The sequence below is a fragment of the Amblyomma americanum genome, chromosome 3, assembly GCF_052857255.1.
Source record: "Amblyomma americanum isolate KBUSLIRL-KWMA chromosome 3, ASM5285725v1, whole genome shotgun sequence".
Classification (NCBI taxonomy): Eukaryota; Metazoa; Arthropoda; class Arachnida; order Ixodida; family Ixodidae; genus Amblyomma; species Amblyomma americanum.
This window is the reverse complement of record NC_135499.1, coordinates 195,919,922-195,941,602: the sequence shown is the minus strand read 5'-3', so window position 1 is coordinate 195,941,602 and position 21,681 is coordinate 195,919,922. Positions and strand designations below refer to the sequence as shown.

The 21,681-nt window shown below is 47.6% G+C and overlaps 1 protein-coding gene across 2 annotated transcripts in view; it reads left to right on the top strand.

The window, feature by feature from the left end:
* The first annotated feature begins 203 nt into the window (after nucleotides 1–203).
* Nucleotides 204–21,681, top strand: part of LOC144125799 (integrin alpha-9-like) — a 44,679-nt gene continuing 23,201 nt past the window's right edge. The window contains exons 1-8 of one of the 2 annotated variants that reach the window (XM_077659507.1): nucleotides 204–1,061; nucleotides 11,486–11,619; nucleotides 11,944–12,050; nucleotides 16,260–16,380; nucleotides 18,112–18,218; nucleotides 20,820–20,865; nucleotides 20,976–21,059; nucleotides 21,274–21,362. In XM_077659507.1, the coding sequence (XP_077515633.1) occupies nucleotides 595–1,061; nucleotides 11,486–11,619; nucleotides 11,944–12,050; nucleotides 16,260–16,380; nucleotides 18,112–18,218; nucleotides 20,820–20,865; nucleotides 20,976–21,059; nucleotides 21,274–21,362 (1,155 nt within the window). In that variant the 5' untranslated portion in view covers nucleotides 204–594. The remainder of the gene's footprint in view (nucleotides 1,062–11,485; nucleotides 11,620–11,943; nucleotides 12,051–16,259; nucleotides 16,381–18,111; nucleotides 18,219–20,819; nucleotides 20,866–20,975; nucleotides 21,060–21,273; nucleotides 21,363–21,681) is intronic. The other variant, XM_077659508.1, reaches the window with a different exon arrangement.

The following is a 21,681-nucleotide window of genomic DNA, read 5'->3' as shown; positions in this document are numbered from 1 at the left end:
AACACTCCGGCGCGGCCCTACAGACGTGTGGCAATATAGACTCGCGTGGCAAGCAACGGCCGCTTACTCACTGAGAAACCAGCATACGCGCTCTGCGCGGTTGGCTTCGCGCTCGCACCTGTCCGACTCGGCTCTGCTTTCGCCTCCACGAAACGCTGCCGCTCGCCCAAGGACACCGTTTGTCCGCCGCGGCGTCACCGGGAAGTTGACTCAAGCCACCTGATTCCAGCGACTGCGGAACGCGCAGACACGAGAAAGACTACGCGCGCCTTCTCACCGCGGCAACGAGACGAAGCGCCAGCAACGCGACCGGCGCGAAGAATGCAAACGAGCCACGTGAAAGGCTCGCGCTCCACGGCAGCTTTCCCGCCGCTCTCCCAGAGGCTTCGGAAGCGCTCTCCCGTTCACTGATCATCTCGCTTCAAGCTCGGAAAAGTGAGAGAGAGAGAGGCAACGCGTGCGAGGCGTTGCCGCAGCCGTCGTCGCCTCTGGTTGTCACTCGTTCTTTCAGCGCCGCCTCGGAGTGGCGTCGAGCACGTGCGGTCGCCGGGCAGGGTAGGGACGTTCCGCCGCCACCGCCAGCCACGCCGCCGGATGCCGGCGAGCGGCGGATGTTTTGCCCCGAGGAAGCGCGCGCTGATTATCGCGCCCTTTGCTTCTTTATTCACGGAGCCAGCCGCGATCGGCAGGCTCAGAATCAGCGGGGGGTTGCCGACGCGGCCACACGTCGCCGAGGTGGTCTTGCTCCGCAGCGGTCGTAGACAGAGCGGCGCCGAGCCTGGCTGTGCAGCCGTGGTTCCGCCAACGGGACTGACACCTCCGGTCTGCCGCCACTGCCACCGCCCGGGTTTACGACCAGTGGCATCTGCCGCCGCGATGGTCTTCGCCCCGACGCCGGCAATGATCTCGTGGGTGTTCCTGGTCATCATATGGACGACGTACGCTTCGCGGGTCTCCGCTTTCAATCTGGACACTCAGTTTCCCATAGTGCTGAAGGGGGACTCTGGAAGCCACTTTGGATACTCCGTGGCGCTACATTCGGGTGAAAGACATGGCATGCAGTGAGTATACACGCTGACGCAGAGCTGTCAGCCTTTTCCATTGTTCTAAGCGCAGCCACCTCCCGCCCACCCATCACACCAGGTACTTTCGCTGCCAGGTCTATTCAACCGCTAACAAAGCAACGCGGTCCATCCAGGCGCCCGGAAGAGCTATTGGGTGGACGAGTTGGGATGGTTTAGTTTCTAGTAGTTGTAGTTGTACTTTGCTGTGCAGCGGCTATCAAGGATATATTACTGAGTTGGTACCACTTGCTGAGACTTTCCTCATTCCCGATCTCTTCTGAGGTGCAAACAGCTTCAATTCAGGCTATGAAATTTAATGGTAAGAGACAGGCACGCAACCCGAAGTTTTTTTGTTTTTTTCGGGGAGGGCCCAAGGTAATTTTTTGTAAAGGACGGGGCCTTGGGACTTCATGTGGATACGTGCCTGGTATGAGGGCAGCTTGGCCAAAGAGCCCATGAGTCATGACACAAGGTGTTTTCTATCTACAAAAGTTGTGATCAGAGATGCATTTTCCAAGAATTTTACCTAGAGAAGCCGGGCACCAGGCCAGGAGAAAGCTCGTACTCTTTTCGAAACCGGTGAGTATCCAGCGGCACTGGGGATCGAAACATGCAGCTCTCGCACGCGAGTTGGATGCTCAGACAATTTTGTCAGCGCTACGGTCCACTTCCGTTCAGTTTTTTTTTTCTTCCGTTCATGCGACATTTTGTTTTGAGCATTGTTCTACCTGACCTGTACTCTCGTTGTTATTCTCAGAAGTTGCCACTACAACCTCGCGTAACCTGATAGGAGGAATGCGTTCAGACAAGTTCTTACGAATCTCAATCTCCGCAAAGCTACCCGAATAAAAGCGTAGCTATATTTAGACTAATTGTGTACTCCGAAGTTTCATGAAAAACTTGCTACTTGAAATTTTCTAAGTCAAGTGAACATCGGAGTAGACCGTCGCATCGATGTTTCCAATTCGCCAACAGTTTTTTGTATTTCTCATTCTGTACCTTTTAAAGCACAAACTACGGCCAAAGAAAGGTCTTATCAGGAAACCGATACTTCGCTAGCACTGACGCTGCCAACGCTACCTCTACAAGCAGTTATAAATTGAAGTACTGACATAAGAGGTGTAAAATGTATTCATGCTTCCCGCTGCTTCATGTATGTCTCAATATCTACCAACATCTCGTTAAAGTCCATGATGCCGGAATCCAAGCGACAGTTGATGTGAACCGCCTGTAGTCACGAACTTTTTTGCACGTACGCCTATACGGACGTTACTTTGTGTTCACGGTCAACAAAGCAAGGCAACTGGCCGCGTAAAAGTTGAATAAAATTATAGATTCTCTTCCTTTCGTAACAGGTAGCCACTCTGTGCGAAATGCGAAGCAATACAGCTATCTTCCCTGCTAAGTTTCCGCGGCGTGCAAGTGCCAATCAAACTAAACAAACTCATATCTCCCACAATAGCATCCCGTTGGACTCCTTGAAGCCGATGTGTACGTCAACACCATTACAGTTAATTTCTGTGTGTCCTAAAACACGTTAAAACTAAATACATTCAGCAAAAGACTAGAGTTCCCGTTTCTACAGAAAATGTCGCCAAACTAAACATTGTTGTGTTTTGGAGACCTGTCAGACCTATAACATGTAATTCCTACATTTATTTTAGAACCAAGGCGGAAAAAGCAGTAGCCCTGCGAAGTTATTGCTTGGACATTATTAACATGGCATAAATGAGATGTTGAGGGCAGTGATGAAGATGCAATCGTATGCCTCGCCAGGCATATGCAAAGTATATAGTAATGTAAATCAGATGTGTTGACTGCTGCATTTTATTTATATTCAGACTACGTAAATGAAACGTGTTGCTTGACGGGTCCCGAAATGATTTGATCTCGTGCCTTCACTTTCTATGCGGTTCTCATTCACGTATGTGTGAAACACTTACGCTGAAGTGCGAACAAGTGACTGGCAGCAGGGGCAAAAAGTAGGTGGAATGGACGGGCGAAAGCGGCTTTTTTATCAAGCACAATTGTTTAACAGTATGGTTGCTACAGTCCGGTGAATAATTATCTGGACCATTACGAAATTTTGGTTTACGGGGGTTTAACTTCCCAAAGTGGCTCAACCTATGAGGGATGTCATAGTGAAGGGCTCCGGAAATTTCGACCATCTGGGGTTTTTTAACGCGCACTGATATCGCACAGTACACGCACTGGTCTCTAGCATTTCGCCTCCATCGAAATGCGACCGCCGCGGTCGGGGTCGAACCCGCGTCTTTCGGGTCAGCAGCCGAGCGCCATAGCAACTGAGCCATCATTACGCAATTATAGTGACACAATTGTTCATTCAAGGGCTGCATTTTCATTTGAAGTCGCATATCCTTAGAGCACACAAAAGCAGCCTTTTCTTCTAAAAACATTATGCAATGTTAAATACAGTTTCCCTCTAGAGAAATTTGTGAAAGAAAACTAGAGATGGTTGTTAGAAGAAAGCGCGAACGCTCGAAGTCTTTCTGATACCATTCCATCGCATGTGAAGAAATTATTCAACGGCGGTTGTCTGAAGCACCAAAAGAACTGCAGATTAGATGTCGATTTTGGGCGAGTCGGTGGCACGAGCCGACGTTCCGTGTATTTTGCTGTCCTGTACTATACGTCTAATTTAATGATTTTAGGCCATACGTTTTCGCAACAAACACAAATACACACTTAGAAACTCTAAGAATACAAAGAAACTTATCTGAGATGAGACAAAGGAAAGCCTCGGAGCTCCATTTAGTTATTCATCTCGTTGCAACGTATCTTCAGCAATAGGCGCTGAACATGGAAACGAAACAGCTTCTGAGGAGTGGAGGAGTCCCAGTAGGCAGATTTCTACTGCCAGGGGGTCAGTGCGGCCGTACTGCCTGCGATAAGCGAAGAGTGACATACTCAGCAATTCTGGGCAAAAGCATTTTTCAGCGAGAAACTTTTTATGAACGCAATTTTATCATATACTGTAAGATTTCACTATAACAATTAATATATATCCGCAGATCACCCGACGGCTTGTAGTTTTTATTTTAATTGGTTGTTGGGGAAAGGAAATGGTGCAGCATCTGTCTCACATCTCGGCGGACACCTGAACCGCGCCGTAAGGGGAGGGATAAAGGAGGCAGTGAAGGAAGTAAAGGAAGAAAGAGGTGCCGTAGTGGAGGGCCCCGGAATAATTTCGACCACCTGGGGATCTTTAACGCGCACTGAAACCGCACAGCACACGGGCGCCTTTGCGTTTCGCCTCCATCGAAACGCGGCCGCCGCGGTCGGGTTCGAACCGGGGTACTCCGAATTGTGGTTGTTTTTTTTTTCTATTCACGTTTTTGCTATCGTCAAAGCGTTCCCCATTGATTTTCTATTGCAGCCTTAACTGTTCGATGCGATCGATGGAAAGATTTTTCTACATATCAGAATAATGGACCATTACCTTCGATATTTCCATAAAAGTTTCTCACAATTTTTAATTTTCACAATTTTTGCCCGAGAAAGCTGAACTTGAGTTCATCTTTCGCTTAAGTTAGCTACACGTTCCCTGCTTTTGCGCTAGTGAGTGCTGAGTTATATACAGCATTTAGTGCGTTTTAGTTCAGGACGTCATCGCAATTACGTGGGCTGCACTAATTTTGCTGCTTGTGACAATAATAAAATGGCAAAAACTTTTCAAATTACTAATCTGTGCTTTACAGACGAGCAGTTGTTTCTTTAAGATAAGTAATCGCTCACGCAGCCTTTTGGCTCCGCCCTCGCTGTTACCCAGCTTGCCGCACCAAGTGCCAAAGGCTACCAGGCGGCCGCTAAGTTGTCCCTTCTAAAAGCTTTCCGAAACCGACACTAATTGTGGCCTATCTTAACTTCAGTTAGAAGGACAGCGACCCTGTCGGTGTTCAGGCGAACTGACTGACAAAATAAGGGGCGGAAACAAAGAATAAAGAAAGTCGTTGCCCGCAACCAAAGTAGTGCCAAACGTATACGACGCTTGAATGGCTACGAAATCTACAGCGCCAGCAACGCCGAAGGCAACGGCAGTTGCCCTCCTGACAAATATCGCAAAAGACGGCGCGTTACTGGGGTGCACCGGGTTACTGTAGCGGGCGTCGACTGAAAGTTGGGACATGTATCTCTCGCGTGCACAGGACGCGCTCACGACTGTGACCTAATGGCAGCCCGACACATCGCCGGGAGAGCACACAGCACTCTGAACAGCGCTGCCCCGATAAGGAGCGAGTGAAATGAGAGGCGTGGGGTGGGAGGGGTGTACGGGTGTAGTGCGTAAGTTCGAGATGCCGTGGCGCACCCTGCAGCAAAGAAAGAAGTAATAAATAAAAGAAGAGAAAGGTGTAAGGGCCCCACGCAAGTGAACACGCTGCGACCGCACGCGCATGAGTCGGTTAGCAGTCGTCGTCCCGCTGTCCGACTTGTAACGCCCCCGCCCAGTTCGTCGTGTATCGTATACATACACAAGGGGGGGGGGGGGGGGGGCAGAGAGGAAACGCGCCCCACCCTTGAGCCGCGATTTCAAAAGCCGGGCGATGAGCGAGCGTCGACACCCAGTGGGAGTGCACGGCGCTTTTCCGCCCTCTTTCACGTCCTTTTTATACCCGATTATGGAGCGGAAGAGGCTTCTTTGCAGCGTTCGTATATGTCCTGTGTATGCCTACCTAACAGCAACCGCACATCGCATACGTAAAGAAGCATCTACAAGAAGGCAATAAAGTCTATAAGAAGACTATAGACTGTCTATAGACCATTTTCGTAAGGGAGCGTTCATTACCAAGATTGCGGGACAATCGCTTCTAGTTCTCGTGGATGCCACGACGTGGCGCATAGATATGAACATCAAAAATGCCGCGTTGACATCACCCGTGACGTAATAAAGTCAGTGACCGAGTGGGAGTAGAACTGAACGTGATAGGCCGCTAGGCTTAGTGGCACTGGCTGGGAGATGTTCCGAATGTCGGCTGTTTTTCGTGTCCTCGCAAGGGACGTGTGTATGCCTGCCAATCAGCATCTGCACACTGTACACATTCTACAAGTTCTCGCTCTTTTTACAGGGATCTGGAGTGGAAGGAGCTTCCTTGCAACGTTCGCCCATATCCTGTGTATGACTACCAATCAACAGCTGTACAAAGTGCACAGTCCCACAAGTACATCCACTCGAATGGCTAAAACATATACCAGCATTGAATGTGGTTTATATGCATGTCTGTTAATTCGCAGTCATATCAAGCCCTGTAAGCTGAGGACGTATTTGTCTTACATTATTCGCTTCCTCAGTTCTTGTTCGCTAGTGCTCGTAACATCGCTGGTGCGTAGCTTCTGCACTGGGCAAAGTTTTGCTGCGTGAGTGGCGGAATTTCGCTGTAGTGCCGTTTTTTCTGTTACAACTTTAATCCAAGCACGCGAAAAAACCCTGATTTGAGCCCAAATTTCCCTCTACCTCCTTTCACTTCCTCCTCCATCCCTTCCCTCATGGTGCAGTTCAGGTGTCCACAGTGATTGAGTGAGTCACCGTTTCATCTAGCCTTTCCTTAGGACCTTCATCCCATCGTCCTTTTTGTTAACTTAACGTTTGGTTGAGGTCGTGTAGCGAAAGGGCACCGCTTTCTATTCCTCCAGTTCTAAGTGGAAGCTTTTCGTCATACTCATCTAGTAAATACACGAGAACGGCGAAATGAAAATAAAATTGGCAGCTTCGAAGTCGTGGCAAGCCGTCCAAAGATTGGGGCATTCTTATCCATGGTCTTGATAATTGGTTTTTTGAGAAAGGAAATGGCGCAGTATCTGTCTCATATATCGTTGGACACCTGAACCGCGCCATAAGGGAAGGGATAAAGGAGGGAGTGAAAGAAGAAAGGAAGAGAGAGGTGCTGTAGTGGAGGGCTCCGGAATAATTCCTACCACCTGGGGATCTTTAACGTGCACTGACATCGCACATTACACGGGCGCCTTAGCGTTTTAAGTACATATACTTATCCATGGTCTACGGCGTACTGATACACGCACATGCCCGCGTGGTATTTTTTTGGACGCGCGAGAACAGATGACAGCCAAGGGAAGCGGTGATGCAGGTTGGCTGGCGGTCTCAGGCATCGCGGAGGTGGCAGGCAATGCGCGGCTGCGAAGCTCCAGGGTGAGGGGATCGCTGGAAATGCGCCTCAACCTGCAGGAGCCAACTGGAACGGAGATGTGAGAGCCATTGTTGGGCAGCCACTGAAGGAAGAGATGAAACTTCTCGCACTTAAAAAGACAAATCGAGTGAGCGTTGGAAGCATGGTGATTTTAAGCTCTAGATGTTTTCTTAATTCTGATATGGCGGAAAATAGGTACACTTCCAGACATTACAGTATTTTCTTCTTCTACCGTGTAGCTTAAAGTCGGTAGCAAATACCAATTAGCCTTGTCAAAGTTGTAAAAACGGCCTGTTATGATTTTTTTTTATTTTATTCTGTTTGTGCTGTAGCTTCATATTGAAAACTGCTTTTTTCAGAAATACATAAACGGCGCAACAATTTCGCGTTCTCTGCAACTTTAGAGGTCGATTTTGTCCGCCTACTGGTTACAGAATTTCGATGCTGCTGCTTCTTTTTGAAGCTGCCTTATAGTCGAAAGAACGCAATTTCTAAAAATTTGCTGTCTTCATTCTCTGGTAACATTTTATAAATCAGTGAGAGTCTATAATGGAGGAGGGTGAATCATTCACCATATTCTAGGAGCTTTTACGCAGACATGCATACTGTGCTTCAACGTCAGGTTTTCGCCCCAACACATTTGGTTCGGCACTGCAGAGCCCAGCTGGATAGGTCCAGGCTCAGTGGATAACAGTAAACTGCGCCCATGTCTTCAAAAGCGTCCAGTGCATGCATGACTGCGTAGGCAGGAGGCTGCCCGTGTTATAGAGGTGAGCTTGAGAGAATGAAGAAGAGGAAAGAGTAGTGGTAGAAAAAGAAGATAGCCTTAATCAAATAATTATTAATGATATTGGAATGAGGCTGGCTCGACGACCCTGATAGATTATAGAAGCTTCCGTTGCCAGTTGCTGGTAATGCATTTTTGCAGAGGTATCACCAAGCTTTTCGAGTATGTGTGTGCATTTTTTTAAATGCTACGAATTGAATAGAAATCGAAGCGGCGGTTGCATCACGAACGAAACTTTTTCGCTACATTTGCTACTCGCTTTGCATTTGAATAACAGAGAAGAATTTGGCGGCGAGATAAAACCTTCTCTCAGGATCAGACACAAAGAAATCCCACGCCAATGCGGCAGTGCCGTCTTTCGCATCCGCTGAAAAGCGCCGGAACACGCAACGCCCATCCAGGCCGGATTGTGAGAGGCGCGTTCACCAGCACGCCTTTCGGCACACGCGTACGACACGCTTCGGCGAAACAGAGCACTGGAAGAACCATAATCCTCCCCTGCTTCCGCCCCCCCCCCCCACCACCGCCACCACTACCCTCCTTCCCTTTCCTTTTCCTCGGTGCTTGCGGTTCTGTTGGCTTCACAAATTTATGCTGCATAGAATACGCATATATCGACTGCATAGCCGCTCGCAACGCGACATCCGTTGTAACATCACTGTGTCGCCAGGAGTGTTTACAGTGGGACGACGTGAACTCGGGAAGGTGTAACTCTGACTTACGACCTGATTTGTAGAACAAAGTGAGGACTCCGCCTTTTTATTTCGATTTTCTTTTGGTAAAGTGGTTTTAACGCGTTAAAGGCCCAGTCGCCCAGAATGTCGATCCGGTCGGCGCTGTGGGCGACCTAGGTGGCAGGTACGCCACCTAGGTCACGTGAACTTGCGGCGTCGTCACAACCTGCCCACCGGATAGTGAGCTAACTGCCCACTGTGGCAGTTAAATTAATGACTGGTAGCTCGGGAAGAGCAACCTGTGGCTAGAAGCCGTAGCCGTATTTGGCCGCAATTTTTTCTGTCCCGTGCCCTTGGCACAGGCAGGTAATGTGTTTCCAGCGGCGTCGCTCAGTGTCGTCTACGCTACCCTGTCCGATTTGAGTACATCCGTGTTTGTGTCCTCAAACCCTCTATATCCCACCCAGACCTGAGCGAACGTGCTTTGCACGTGAACGCCAATGAAAATGTATATTAGAGCCTGGGTGTTCGCCTGAAAGCAGGCAAGAATTTCTGCAGCATCAGATCTGATACCCGAATATTTTTTTGTTGCTGCTGTTGTTTTTATGATCTGCGAAATTGGCGTCTATTCCTTCGAAAACAAGTAACGTCTTCGGCTATGTATTTACATGACTACATGAAAGTTGAGAAATACTCACACCAACCACTGATTTATCTTAAGCCCAACGTTTCGGGACCAACTCAGTTCATTCTTCGGGGGTGACAGAGGCGAGCAAGCAGCATCAGGGAGCGGCCTTCGCTTTCCCTTTTTTATCACAAGGCGAAGGCCATTAGCATACACAGAGGGGTGCGTTCCCGGAGTCCTGTTTCCGTACGCTTACTTCGCAGGTGATTTCGTGGTCGGATCGCTCGCAGTTCTCTGCGAGGGGTTGATGTCTGAGTTAATTAAACGGACGTCATTTTTGTGTTGCCTGATTCTGCGGTTAAGGTTTTTTGTCTCGCCGATGCATGAGGCAGGGAACTCGAAGCATGGAGTTGTGTGGACAACGACCGGCTGTTTTTTTTTTTTTTTTAAGGGGGGGGGGGGGAGGCGTGGTCTTTGGGCAGTGGTAGAAAGCGGCTGATCGTTGAAACAGGTTTGTGAGCCACGTAGTTGTGTTTTCGTAGAACGCATTCCAGCGCCTCGTTGACACTGCTCACATATGGAAACACAATGCGGGTGAGCTTCCTTGCATCGGTGATTTCTGGCCTCCCTGTCTTCGGAAACGCGTTGAATGAAGACACGTGTGTAGCCATTATCGTGCAGATCGGCGAACACGGTAGCTTCTTCCGTTTTTTCTCTCGGCTTCAGAGGACCAAGTGGACTTGGCTCTCATCAGAGCAGTGGAGATGACGGATGCCTTGTGGTTAACGGGGTGATTGGAATTAAAATTTAAACATGAGGCAGCTTCCTATACACACCGAAATTTAGGTCTTCCCTTGCCTTCTTATAAGGACGTCAAGGAATGACAAGGCGTTGTCCTTTTCTTGTTCTGTTGTGAATTGGATAGAGGGATCGACCGAATTCAGGTGTGCAAGGAAGTTTTCCACATCTGGCATCTTTAGGATGAGAAGCAGGCGTTAATGTAGAGAATGAAAACTTATAGTTTTTCTTGAACTGACTGCAGTGTTGCTTTTTTCTCGAATAGTCTCCATCGTCAAGTTGGCAGCAGACACCGAAGTCGCAGCGCCCTTGGCAGTCCCACTGGTTTGTTTGTAAAATTCCCCTTTGAAGGAGAAAGATGTACTATTAAGGCAAAACTCCAAGAGCCGGCAGAGTTCATCCGAGTTCATGCTTGTCCTGGCGCCTAGGTTAGCGTACGCATCGAGGACTGTTTTTCGCTGGGGCGACAGCGATGGGCGCAAAAACGCTGATAAAGAGCAAGTCATGTCGAGTGGTATCATGCACCCGTCCGCTTCCAGCTGTGCGTGGTAAAGACGTTCGACAAAGTGGCTAGAGTTGCATACGTGCGTTGACGTGTTGCCTGTCAGAGGGGAGAGGACTCGATGGACGTAGGCCGAAAGGGCTTGAAACGGTGAGGTGAAGAAGACGATGATGGGGCGCAGCGGAACACCAGGTTTGTGAATTTTTGGGAGTTCGTAAAATGCCGGTGCCGAGCCATGGCAGCCGATCAAGCCTATAGGCAGAAGACGTTTTGATTCAAGGTGACTCTCGCCAAAAGTTCATTTTGGACTGAAATTGAGAAGTCTGATTCCTAATTTTTCGTAGGCTGGGCCGTCGAGAAGTGTTTTGACTTTTTGTTCGTAATCTTGTCGGTCGAGAACCACTGTTGAACTTCCCTTGTCTGCCGGGAGGGTGACAATGTTTTTGCACTCGCTCGCCTCTCAGTCGCCGCTGAAGAACGGACCGAGTTGGTCCCGAGACGTGTGTCTTTGTCAACCTCCAAACAGACGGACTTCCGTCGAAGATACTCTCGTTCACATGAGTACATCTGCTGAATACGTATCTAAATCTAAATTTGGTGTCTTAGTCAAGCGTACGAAATTTGACACTTTGGATAAGATGCAGATTTAGGCTGTTCAGAGCTCCTCTTTTGCAACACGTATCTTTAAAACGTTCCTGTGGATCTCAGCACGATGAATACTCATTGATTTTCAGTTTAGTTTAGGCAGAAAGAGAAACTCGTGTTTTTTTTTTTTTTGCTGCTGAAAGACAAAAAAAAGTTGCATTGTTGTGCGCCTTGAAAGAAGACGATGGCTTCAACAATTTTTTTTACCCCTTTTCCCGCCCTGCAACAGGGCCCTGGTGGGTGCCATCCGAGCAAACTCGACCCTTAGCCAATGGCGAGGCATCTACGAGCCTGGCGTGCTGTACCGGTGCTCGCTGCTCCAAGAGAACCGGCCCTGCTCCGAGTTGCTTGTGGACGCCACGGGTGAGCAGGCGGTGCTTAGCAATGCGCGTGACGCTCGCAGCCTTGTCAGCTCGTAAGTGGGCGCGTGCGCGTTGGTCAGAGCGTAGCGCGAGTTATTGGCGCCAAAAAAGTCGTGTTTGGCGCGTATCATTTTGTACGGGTTTTTATCAGTGATTCATGTTCCTTGTTTCTTTGTCACAGCGCGTCGAAAACAAAGCTAACCTCGTCGTGGTGTGCCGTCATATATTCACATGCATCGATTAGAAACGATATGGTTTATACGTCAGCTGCGTGTGACCGATACGATTCAATGTAAAACAATGGGTGCACGACGAATCGTTTCAGGCAATGACTACCACGAAGATCCGATTGAAACAATGCGCTACCGTGACCTGAAGGACAACATGACGCTGGGCTTGTCTCTTGACGTGTCGCATGATGGCAGTGTTGTGGTGAGTATTTGATAAGCGACCTTACTCGCAGCCTATGGCATTCACGTAAACTTTTTTCTTTCATCCCAACGGGGTGCTCTAAAACCGGATGCTGGTATAGGCTTTGCAACACCAACGAAGCAGTGTGTGAATTTTTACGTCTTCTTTCTTCGTCAAGTAAAAAAAAAATGACTGTGTGTATGCTGTAGAAAACAAATTTATTGCGGGCATGAAACGAATGGGTAGGTATTGTGGATGGGGCAGAGTACAAAGAGAACTTTGTCCGCTGTATTGAAGCTATCCAGACATTTAGAGCGTTTCTTTGCTTCCTAACAATTACCGATCCTGACTCGCTGCTGTGGCCTTGTGTTTGTTTATATTCGCACCTCTCATCTGTCCTCATGGCCACTCACCATAACCCTCCTCCTTCCCTTCTCCGCCAACGCAGAGCAGTAGGCCACAGAATCGTAACTCAGGCTGACCTGAGGTTTGCAAAAACTTGAGGGCTGCTGCAAAAGTGAATTACGTAGTTTCAGGGAGTTAAATGGGGAATGGAGAGGGTCCCGGGTTCGAACCCGACCGCGGCGGCTGCGTTTTTATGGAGGAAAAACGCTAAGGCGCCCGTGTGCTGTGCGATGTCAGTGCACGTTAAAGATCCCCAGGTGGTCGAAATTATTCCGGAGACCTCCACTACGGCACCTCCTTCTTCCTTTCTTCTTTCACTCCCTCCTTTATACCTTCCCTTACGGCGCGGTTCAGGTGTCCAAAGATATATGAGACAGATACTGCGCCATTTCCTTTCCCCAGAAACCTATTATTATTATTATTATTATTAATGCAGAGGGGTTGACGGATGAGAAATTAGTGGTTTTTTGAGGAAAGGAAATGGCGCAGTAACGGTCTCGCTTCTCGATGGACACCTCAACCGTGCCGCAAGGGAAGGGATAAAGCAGGGACTGAAAGAATAAAGGAAGAAAGAGGTGCCGTAGTGGAGAGCTCCGGAATAATTTAGACCACCTGGGGATTTTTAACGTGCACTGACATCGCACAGCACACGGGCGCCTTTGCGTTTCGCCTCCATCGAAACGCGGCCGCCGCGGTAGGATTCGAACCCGGGTACTCCGGATCAGTAGCCGAGCGCCCTATAGATACAGAACGAGAACATGGAACGAGATATTTCGCCCTCACCCGATGCGATGACGTGGCAGTGTATGGCAGAGGTTGCACATCAGTTATTCAACTACAAGCAAAATATGGTGATTCTATTCCAAGGAAAGGGCTGACTCGGACTGGCTGGTTCATGTTGAACGGCACGACAAAACAGCGCTTTTTATTTATTTCGCTTGAGCAGAGAAAAATGGCCATGTCTGCAAAGTAACAGGCATTTAGTGGACAATGTTCACTCAAGCTACGTAGGTATCCCCGTAAGCGAGAGGCAACAATCTACCTGCATTTTACATTATCACAATCGGCTAGGCGATTTGGCTTAGAGCTGTTTTTTCCGACTTGCCAAGCAAAATAACGCCATTCCCGACGACATGAGTAATAGTATAACAATATATTGAGAGAGTCTTGAGCTTGCGACAAGAATTTCATATTCAGCCAAACGTTTGTCACGAAATTAATTGCCACTGAATCTGCCCCGCTGCCAGAAGCTCTGCAAATGGTGATTTTCACGAACTTAGGCGACTAGCATTGTGTTCCATTTGCTGTTTCCGTGCGACACGTGTTTACATAGCTAAGAGATCTTCAGACTATCATGTATTCACCTCGTATGCGTCGACACACCAAGCTATCCGAACTAGTCAGATACATAAGCGCATAAAAAATTAAGTAAAGCTGTTTATAATCATTAACTGAATCAAATGTCTTTTAGATTAGATCTTTGTTTAGGGACTTAAACCGCAGTGTAACTTAGACTTGGGTAGCAAACATGGGGCGGCCAACATCCTTTTTTCCATACATTCTTCTGCGTAAAAGCCCGCGTCGTGATTCACGGATCAAGGAACGGAAGTACGTCACGAATGACGCAAACGAACCGAAATCTGCGCATCCTTCTCTGTAGGATTATATCCGGTAGCTCGCTGTAACGAGCGACCCTCCGTGCAGTGATATCCTGTGCAGACAGGAAGGCCGACCTACAGCGCCCGCACAAAACTAAATGTTCGCGAATATGTGTGAAAGAATCAAATACGGGAAGTCCGTGAAGAAAGAGCCGGGGTTGTTCCGCCGCCACATTTGACGTTCACTTGAAATCGAACAACCTGGCAAAATAAGAGGCCAGAGCTTCGACGAACTCGACTGTATGCAAGGAAATTCCCCGCTCCCCTAAAACATTGAACTAATGGCAATGCCCTCGTGCCTGCGCTGTTTACAGGGTTTTGGTTCGTGCGTGGACTGCTAAACGAAAAATTGGCGATGCGAAGATTTGTTTGGGCTTGCAAGGGTTAAATGAAAAACCTGATTTCGAGTCTAGCGCACCAAAACTGGCCCTCCTGTTATTCGCATTAACAAATTTTTTTACTGAACAGTCAGCGTTTCACGTGCTCTACAGCATCGAAGTGGCACTCAACCCCTGATCAGCAAAATATACGCGAATGGGTCACAGCCTTCGCATACATAATAAGTGCACCCTCTCGTTTCCTCTGAAGAGCTTATCGCGGTGTCCTAAGGAGAAGTAAGCATCTGTAGTCGTTTTGAAAACATAACCAGCGCTTATATATGATTAGCGGCTCCGTCGACCCCAATAAAGTCATTGCGAAGTGGATCCGCATATTAATTGTAACAATAAACCAATTTTGTAGTTCCAAAAGCTCTCCCAAATGACCATGCATTTTCAGTTGACAAAGACCGTAATCATTTTTGGTCACATTTCTAATTCGATTAGATTAGAGTAGTCTAGTTTAGTTTAACATGGGAGTTTAACATCCCACAGCAACTAAGGCTATGAGGGACACCGTAGTGAACGGCTCTGAATAATTTCCACCACCTGCAGTTATTTAACGTCCACTGACATCGCATAATACATGGGCCTCTAGCATTTCGCCTTCATCGAAATTCGACCGCCACGGCCGGGATGGAACCCGCGTCTTTCGGGTCAGCAGCCGAGCGCCATAACCACTGGGCCACCGCGGCGGCACCAGTTCGGTTTGTGTACACTAGCCTCATCCTACAGACGAATGGTTATGACTATTTAATAGTGCGCGTGCCTCAGAATTGGTTGAGTAAGTGCAGTGCATCGTGAGAAACTTGCGCGATTGGGTCGGCTCGCTGCATAACCGGACCTTTTTCTGTGTTTTAAGCTGCTTGCATGGCATGTGCGACAGCGAATACGAAGCGTGCCGTACACCGGAGGCGGCGAAGTGTGGTGCCGATACTGGTGGGCGACCGCGGCGAGATAGTGGGTGACAGGAAGATCGATTTGCTGACGTCATACCTCGGCGGTCGGGAAGGATGTCGTGTGGCGCAATGCTCTTGAAATATTCATCGAGGCCTAGAGGCGCTCACGTCGCTGGATTGATGTACGCTCGACGATACTCGTCCGCGTGTCTCAAGAACCGAGTGAATAAATGGACCTTGTTTTCGGCTTATAAATCGCAATTTGCTGTCGTTTCCACTGGCATATATAGAATATCGGAGTGAAAGCCTTGTTTTGAGACGCCGTTTGCGGTTTTAGCAGTTACACGGGGTGGAGAAAAAATACCGAGAAAAAAAGGACTCACGTCTGAGTTTGATTCGTTACAGAGAGGGCTTGGAAAACGCACGCGATGTAGTCTCTCCTCAAGAAGTGTGGGTGCTAAAGATTGTAATTTTCTGCAGTGAGTGGGAATTACTCGGGAGCGCTTAATTCAAACTTCCTGTTTATTCGAACGAGCACGTTGGTCCCGTGAAAATCAAGTTTATTAAAGCGGAGCCCAATCTGGCTTGCTTAAATTGCGAACTCCATATAATTCGACTAACAAAGATCCGGCTGCACATAAGGACTGTGAACAAAAGCATGAAAATGATATGTCCATTGAAAAGACCTGTTTTTTATTTTTTTCTCCACGCATGCGTGTTAAATGATCAATTCTAATTTTTGGCGCAAGGGTGCCAGCTTGCGTGAGGAGCGGGTTGCACGTATTTTGCTTCACGCTACACTTGATGCGATGAGGAAACATCGAAGACGAGAGACGTGCGTCAACGTGTAGCCATGAATAGTTAACTAATTAGCTCTTTTCTTTTTTTCAGGTCTGTGCACCTTTGTGGAAAAACCAAAGGTGGTACGGCGTTTACCTCCCTAACGGTGCGTGCTACGTGCTTGACCGAAACCTCAGGCAGCCCAAGAAGCTTGTTCCGCTAGTCAAAAGAAGTGAGTATTCGCTTTGTGCACTGTTAGCCGCCGTGGTGATGCACTTGCGTGGGTAACTGGGGATGTAATGTCATGCGAGTTAATTGGCGCGTAAACAGCTAATAATGACGTCTTCAACTTTATAAACTTAACCAGTGTGCTGCAGGTAACAAAGACGCGCAGATGCGTGCAGGCATGCGCATTATGTAGCTCTAATTAACCTTCCAAGTAAGGAACCTTGAGACGTTCCCTTCATTATTCTCGGCAGTTTTTTGTTTCGAAAGATAGCGGCACTGAAGTCACTGCCGCAGTTTGCGTTAGATATCAAACGAACTGGCTAGTAAAAAGGGAACGTATCAAGGACTGCGCCGAGCGTGGTGACTCTCGCATGGTAAAGGCATCCTCCGTGTCTTGGCGTTGATCTAAAACGACAAGTAAAAATGATGAACAATTTAGCCTGACGTCGCAACAAATTAATAACAAGAATATTACTTAGCCTCGCGTAACTGCTTCAAGATGCACGGCTGTGTTTAGCTGGCGGGAAACATTTTCTTTTTTTTTTTGCGAACGCCACTGCCGACCGTGGCGCGTAGCATGGTGGCCTGTTGGCTGTTTTTCTTATTTTAAGCCCGCTTTTCTACGAAGGCAGTAAAGCCGCTTAAGATGCTTCCGTCTTGCCTTGCCTGAAATGAAACTCGACACTCAGTGTGTTGGCTTCTCTGTACGTTCGCGCATACTTCCCACTAACACGCTTGGTGTCTTGATCCTACAAATGTGTGTCATTTGAATGTGCTTGAAGCCCAGTGCACGATGCCTTGAATTTTGTGCGACCAAGTCACGTCGACACTCCATGCCTTGTTGTCTCTAATAACCGTGGTCTCCCTGAATGAGCCTGACGCCCATTTGACGAGCAGTCGCGGCTTCTGTGTAAGCAGGTCACGCCGTGGCGTCGGGTGCCTTGTCGTTAGCGGGCTTGCGCGCCTTGACTCGACTGCGCATGCGAGCATTTTGTAAAGACAGTGGTGAGTCACATGTTCCTTCATTCTAAGAACTCTCCCAACCATTCGCTGTACCAGTGCACGATTGCATGCTGTGTGAGAATGACAACAGCTCGAAAGCGCGCGGAGTTCCTTTTTTTTTTTTGTGGCTGCTTGTTCTCGATTTCAACCTATTTGTCATGCCTGACGACCTCTAAAGAGCACTGTCTGCTATGCAGAGGGCATTTCGTATTCTGTAGAGGAACTCCAAGTGATAACTGTTGAGTCAGTTTCGAGCAAGACTAAAATTCTAAATGAAAGAACACTAAATTAAAGTGCTAAATAAAATGGTCGATAAGCTAAAATAATACTAAAGAAAAGAGAGACACCTTGACAAACCTCTCCGTGCGGAATAAGAGAAAATGACGAGAAAATACCCTTGATATAAGTTCCCATGTTCTCGTCAGCTGGTATCAGTTCCGCTGTACAGGGTTCTTATTCATTTATTCCTTTTTTTTTCTATCTCCACGTTTTCGGCACGTTGTTCATCGTTAAGTAACAGCCAAATCAAGAAAGCACAGTTGCTTCTTTTGCAGATTCTTGGAAAACTTAGTTAACGGGACACTATGCAGAGGCGCGACAGTGTTGAGAGAAGAAAGTAAGTCGTGAGTGCGCTAAACTAGCTGTAGACGTGCAGCGGGTACAGTGAATGTGTAATCGCACGGAGACTTCTGCGAACGGAGTGGCAGCAGTGTCGGCGTGACTTGTGTCCCAGACGACCAACTAGAAAAAAACCAAAGTCACTCAACAGCCCAGCAGTCGGTGAACTACGACTACTACTACTACGCGGCGGAGATGGGCTTCTCGGCGGCCTTCACTGAGGTGAGTGGGACGACTCAGTATCTCACCTCCTTCCTCACTCACTCTCTTTCTGATTTCTTGCCTTTTTGTTTCTTCGTTCGCGCTTTTGTTAACGTTGCACGAACGATTTCCGTCTGCACGGTTGTGGCCTACTTGTCGCTCTGTATAATTCTGGGGGTTTGCTGAAGAAAAACTCTCGTCATCCCGCGACTATGAGTCAGCTGAGTGATGAGTAAACTGCTGTTGCGTACGGTCTGACCCCTTCAGTTCACCGCACATCGATCGAAGAGCGTTGCTAAAATGCGCCACGTATGGTGCTGGTCGTGAATTACCGAAGTGCACCCGCTACTTATCTGAACCGTGGCCCAGGTTTCTTGTCCTTGTGCAAGTCCAGCTTTCTCGGGCAAACGTTTAGAAAATTGAAAAATTGTAATACACTCTTATGGATATATTGGAGGCAATGGTCTATTCTTCTGATATGTAGCAAAATCTTTCTTTTAAAGTGTTTCCATTGATCGCATCGAACAGGTAAGACTGCCACAGAAAACAAATGGGACCGCTTTTGACGATAGCAAAAACGGGAATAGGAAAAAAAAATACAAGACTGCCGCCGGGTGATCTGCGGATATATTGATTGTTGTAGTGAAATCTTACACATTATACGAAAAAAATATGCGCTCATAAATGATTTCCCGCTCAACAATGCTTTTGTCCAGAATTGCTGGGTATGTTCCGGTTGTCAGACCTGCATGTATGAGAGTACTTCAGGACTCTTTTTCCTCTACTGTAAATGCATATATTTTTCCTGCGTTGATCTTATTGCTAGTGTATATTTACTGACAACCTGTTCTCAGTTTTAACCAAGAGAGAGGGGATGGAAAGGGTTTTGCAAAGAAATGCACAAACGTCTTACATATCGTGCGTACTGGTTAGCAGTTCGTTCCTTTTAGGGAATACCGAAGCTCGCTACCAGCAAGTTGTTTATGCATAGGGTACTTCGTTTTCGGGTTTTATTTTTTTTTCCGAAATTCGGGAGGGGTAAAAATCGGCTGATATTTTGTGAGCTGAAATTCAGGAACAAATCGGGTTATTCTAAAAGGTTCCATAATTCTGGTTTTTTCGAGTTATATTTTACAGAAGAATACAATTTGTTATTAGCGCTCGTTTTTGTCCGGAACAAAAGTGCTATATTTTTTGCAGATTGTTTTATAAACAATATGGCAATAGCAGATTGCACTGCAAATGTATAAAGTTAGATATGTCCTTTTATCATTTATTTTAATTATTTCGCGGCCTACATTATGATCTGCTGCGTAGCACATGGTCGGCAAAGCACCTAATCGTCCTGTGTACACTGCGACGAGAATGGTTCAGCTTTATTGCGATCATTTTGAACTTAGAAGAGCCTTGTAGCAGGACGTCGTTAGCGTGGGTAGCGCTTGACACAGCGATGCCACTTATACGTCTCGTCAGGAGGCGTGCTTTTTCTCCTCACTTCCGAGGGGTACTGTTCGAACTTGGCCTCAAATTAAGCACCGTCATAAATAAAAGGCATTAAAATAAGTTTAAAATGATCATTTGGCTGAAAACACTCCTCTGTTGGCTAATTTTCTTGCGGTGTTTTCAGCTTTGTACACAGGAAGATAAGTTTCCTAGAATGATTATTTTGGGTAGGAATCGGGTTTAACCCGATCTTTAAGAAATTTGCTCAGGGTCCAAGAATCAGGTAAAATCTGATTTTATCGAAAACGAAGGGCTATTATGCACTGTTTTCTTCAATATTAATTGCATGATTATGGATCTTGCTTCTCCTAATTATTATTCATATTTCCTTCTGTGAGGAAATTGGTGGCAGTTAATTATTTTAAGAGAGTATTGTCCACGTTCCCGATAAGCAAATTTCGCGCGATAACTCTGAGTCAGCGAACGCGGACTACATGTGTCCTTCCCAGACTCCAACCCTCAAGAGTTATGTTCATATCACGTAGTAGACCGTCGGAAGTGTTCCTGTGGACTCTCTTCACAAGTAGACACCATAGCTCATAAATGACAGCTGTAATGGTCAGCATTCATGCGACAGTAATAACAATAATAATAATAATTGGTTTTGGGGGAAAGGAAATGGCGCAGTATCTGTCTCATATATCGTTGGACACCTGAACCGCGCCGTAAGGGAAGGAATAAAGGAGGGGGGGAAAGAAAGGAAGAATGAGGTGCCGTAGTGGAGGGCTCCGGAATAATTTCGACCACCTGGGGATCTTTAACGTGCACTGACATCGCACAGCACACGGGTGCCTTAGCGTTTTTCCTCCATAAAAACGCAGCCGCCGCGGTCGGGTTCGAACCCGGGAACTCCGGATCAGTAGTCGAGCGCCCTAACCACTGAGCCACCGCGGCGGGTAATGCGACAGACACCAAACTGTAATCGGGCGTAGTTCTTTAACAGAACGCAATTAGGAAATTACAAAGTGAAGAGAAGTGCCATTTAAACACATTAAGGAAAGGATGTCATTCTACGCACGTACATTGAGACCGCGTTACGCATGCGAACATAAGTGAAAGCTGGAGGAACTATATTGAGATCCTGACTCTGTCCTTCTGCGTCGTATTTTCTTTCTACAGGATGGCAGGCTGGTTCTTGGGACACCTGGATTTTACAACTGGGAAGGTGCGGCACTCATTTGTTTCTGAAACTTAAGAAAAATAGGGAAATGAAAGCGCGAAGACACTCCTGCTTTCGCAGTGGAAATTTAAGATCAATTTCGTTCTTCCCTGCAGGTTCCGTAACACGTTACAACCAGAGACAGGAGCTTACGAGTCACCACATGCTCTTGGGCAGAAAGGAGAAAGACGCGTACAAAGGTATGTCGGGTTGAAATACAATCTTGTCTCCGCACAACACGAGAACCTGCTTCCGCAGCTGATTAATTGCTTGTGCATATGGTGCGTACTGGTGGGTATGTTGCGCGTTAAAACATAAGCATCCTAGTCATGACTTTGGCCATTTCGTGCATTCATGTCCGGTTTTCGTGAAGTGACAGTGCCTCAAATGCGCTTATTCCCCTTCCTCGCGCAGGCTACTCAGTCACGACAGGGAGACTGTTCCATGGGCGCGAACTAACAGTGGCTGCTGGTTCGCCTCGAGGAGACGACTACAAGGGCCAGGTGAGCCAGCCGGGCGTGCATCCATATGCGCGGGTTGCTTTCCGCGATATATATATATATATATATATATATGGGTTTCGGAGGGGGGGGGGGGGGAGTAGGAGAGGGAAGGGAAGCGACGAGGGGGAGAGAGTGTAGAGGGGGTACGGCGAGTACTACTGTGATTGCTCGATTTGATCGGGAGTGCGGAGCGGGTGTACGGCGTGGCACACAATGACTGCCGGGCTGAACCACGTCACCCGCTCGCACGGTCTGAACCCGTCAGCGACAGCTGCTGCTCCGTCCAGGGGAAACACTTAACGTTAACGCATCCACTGCA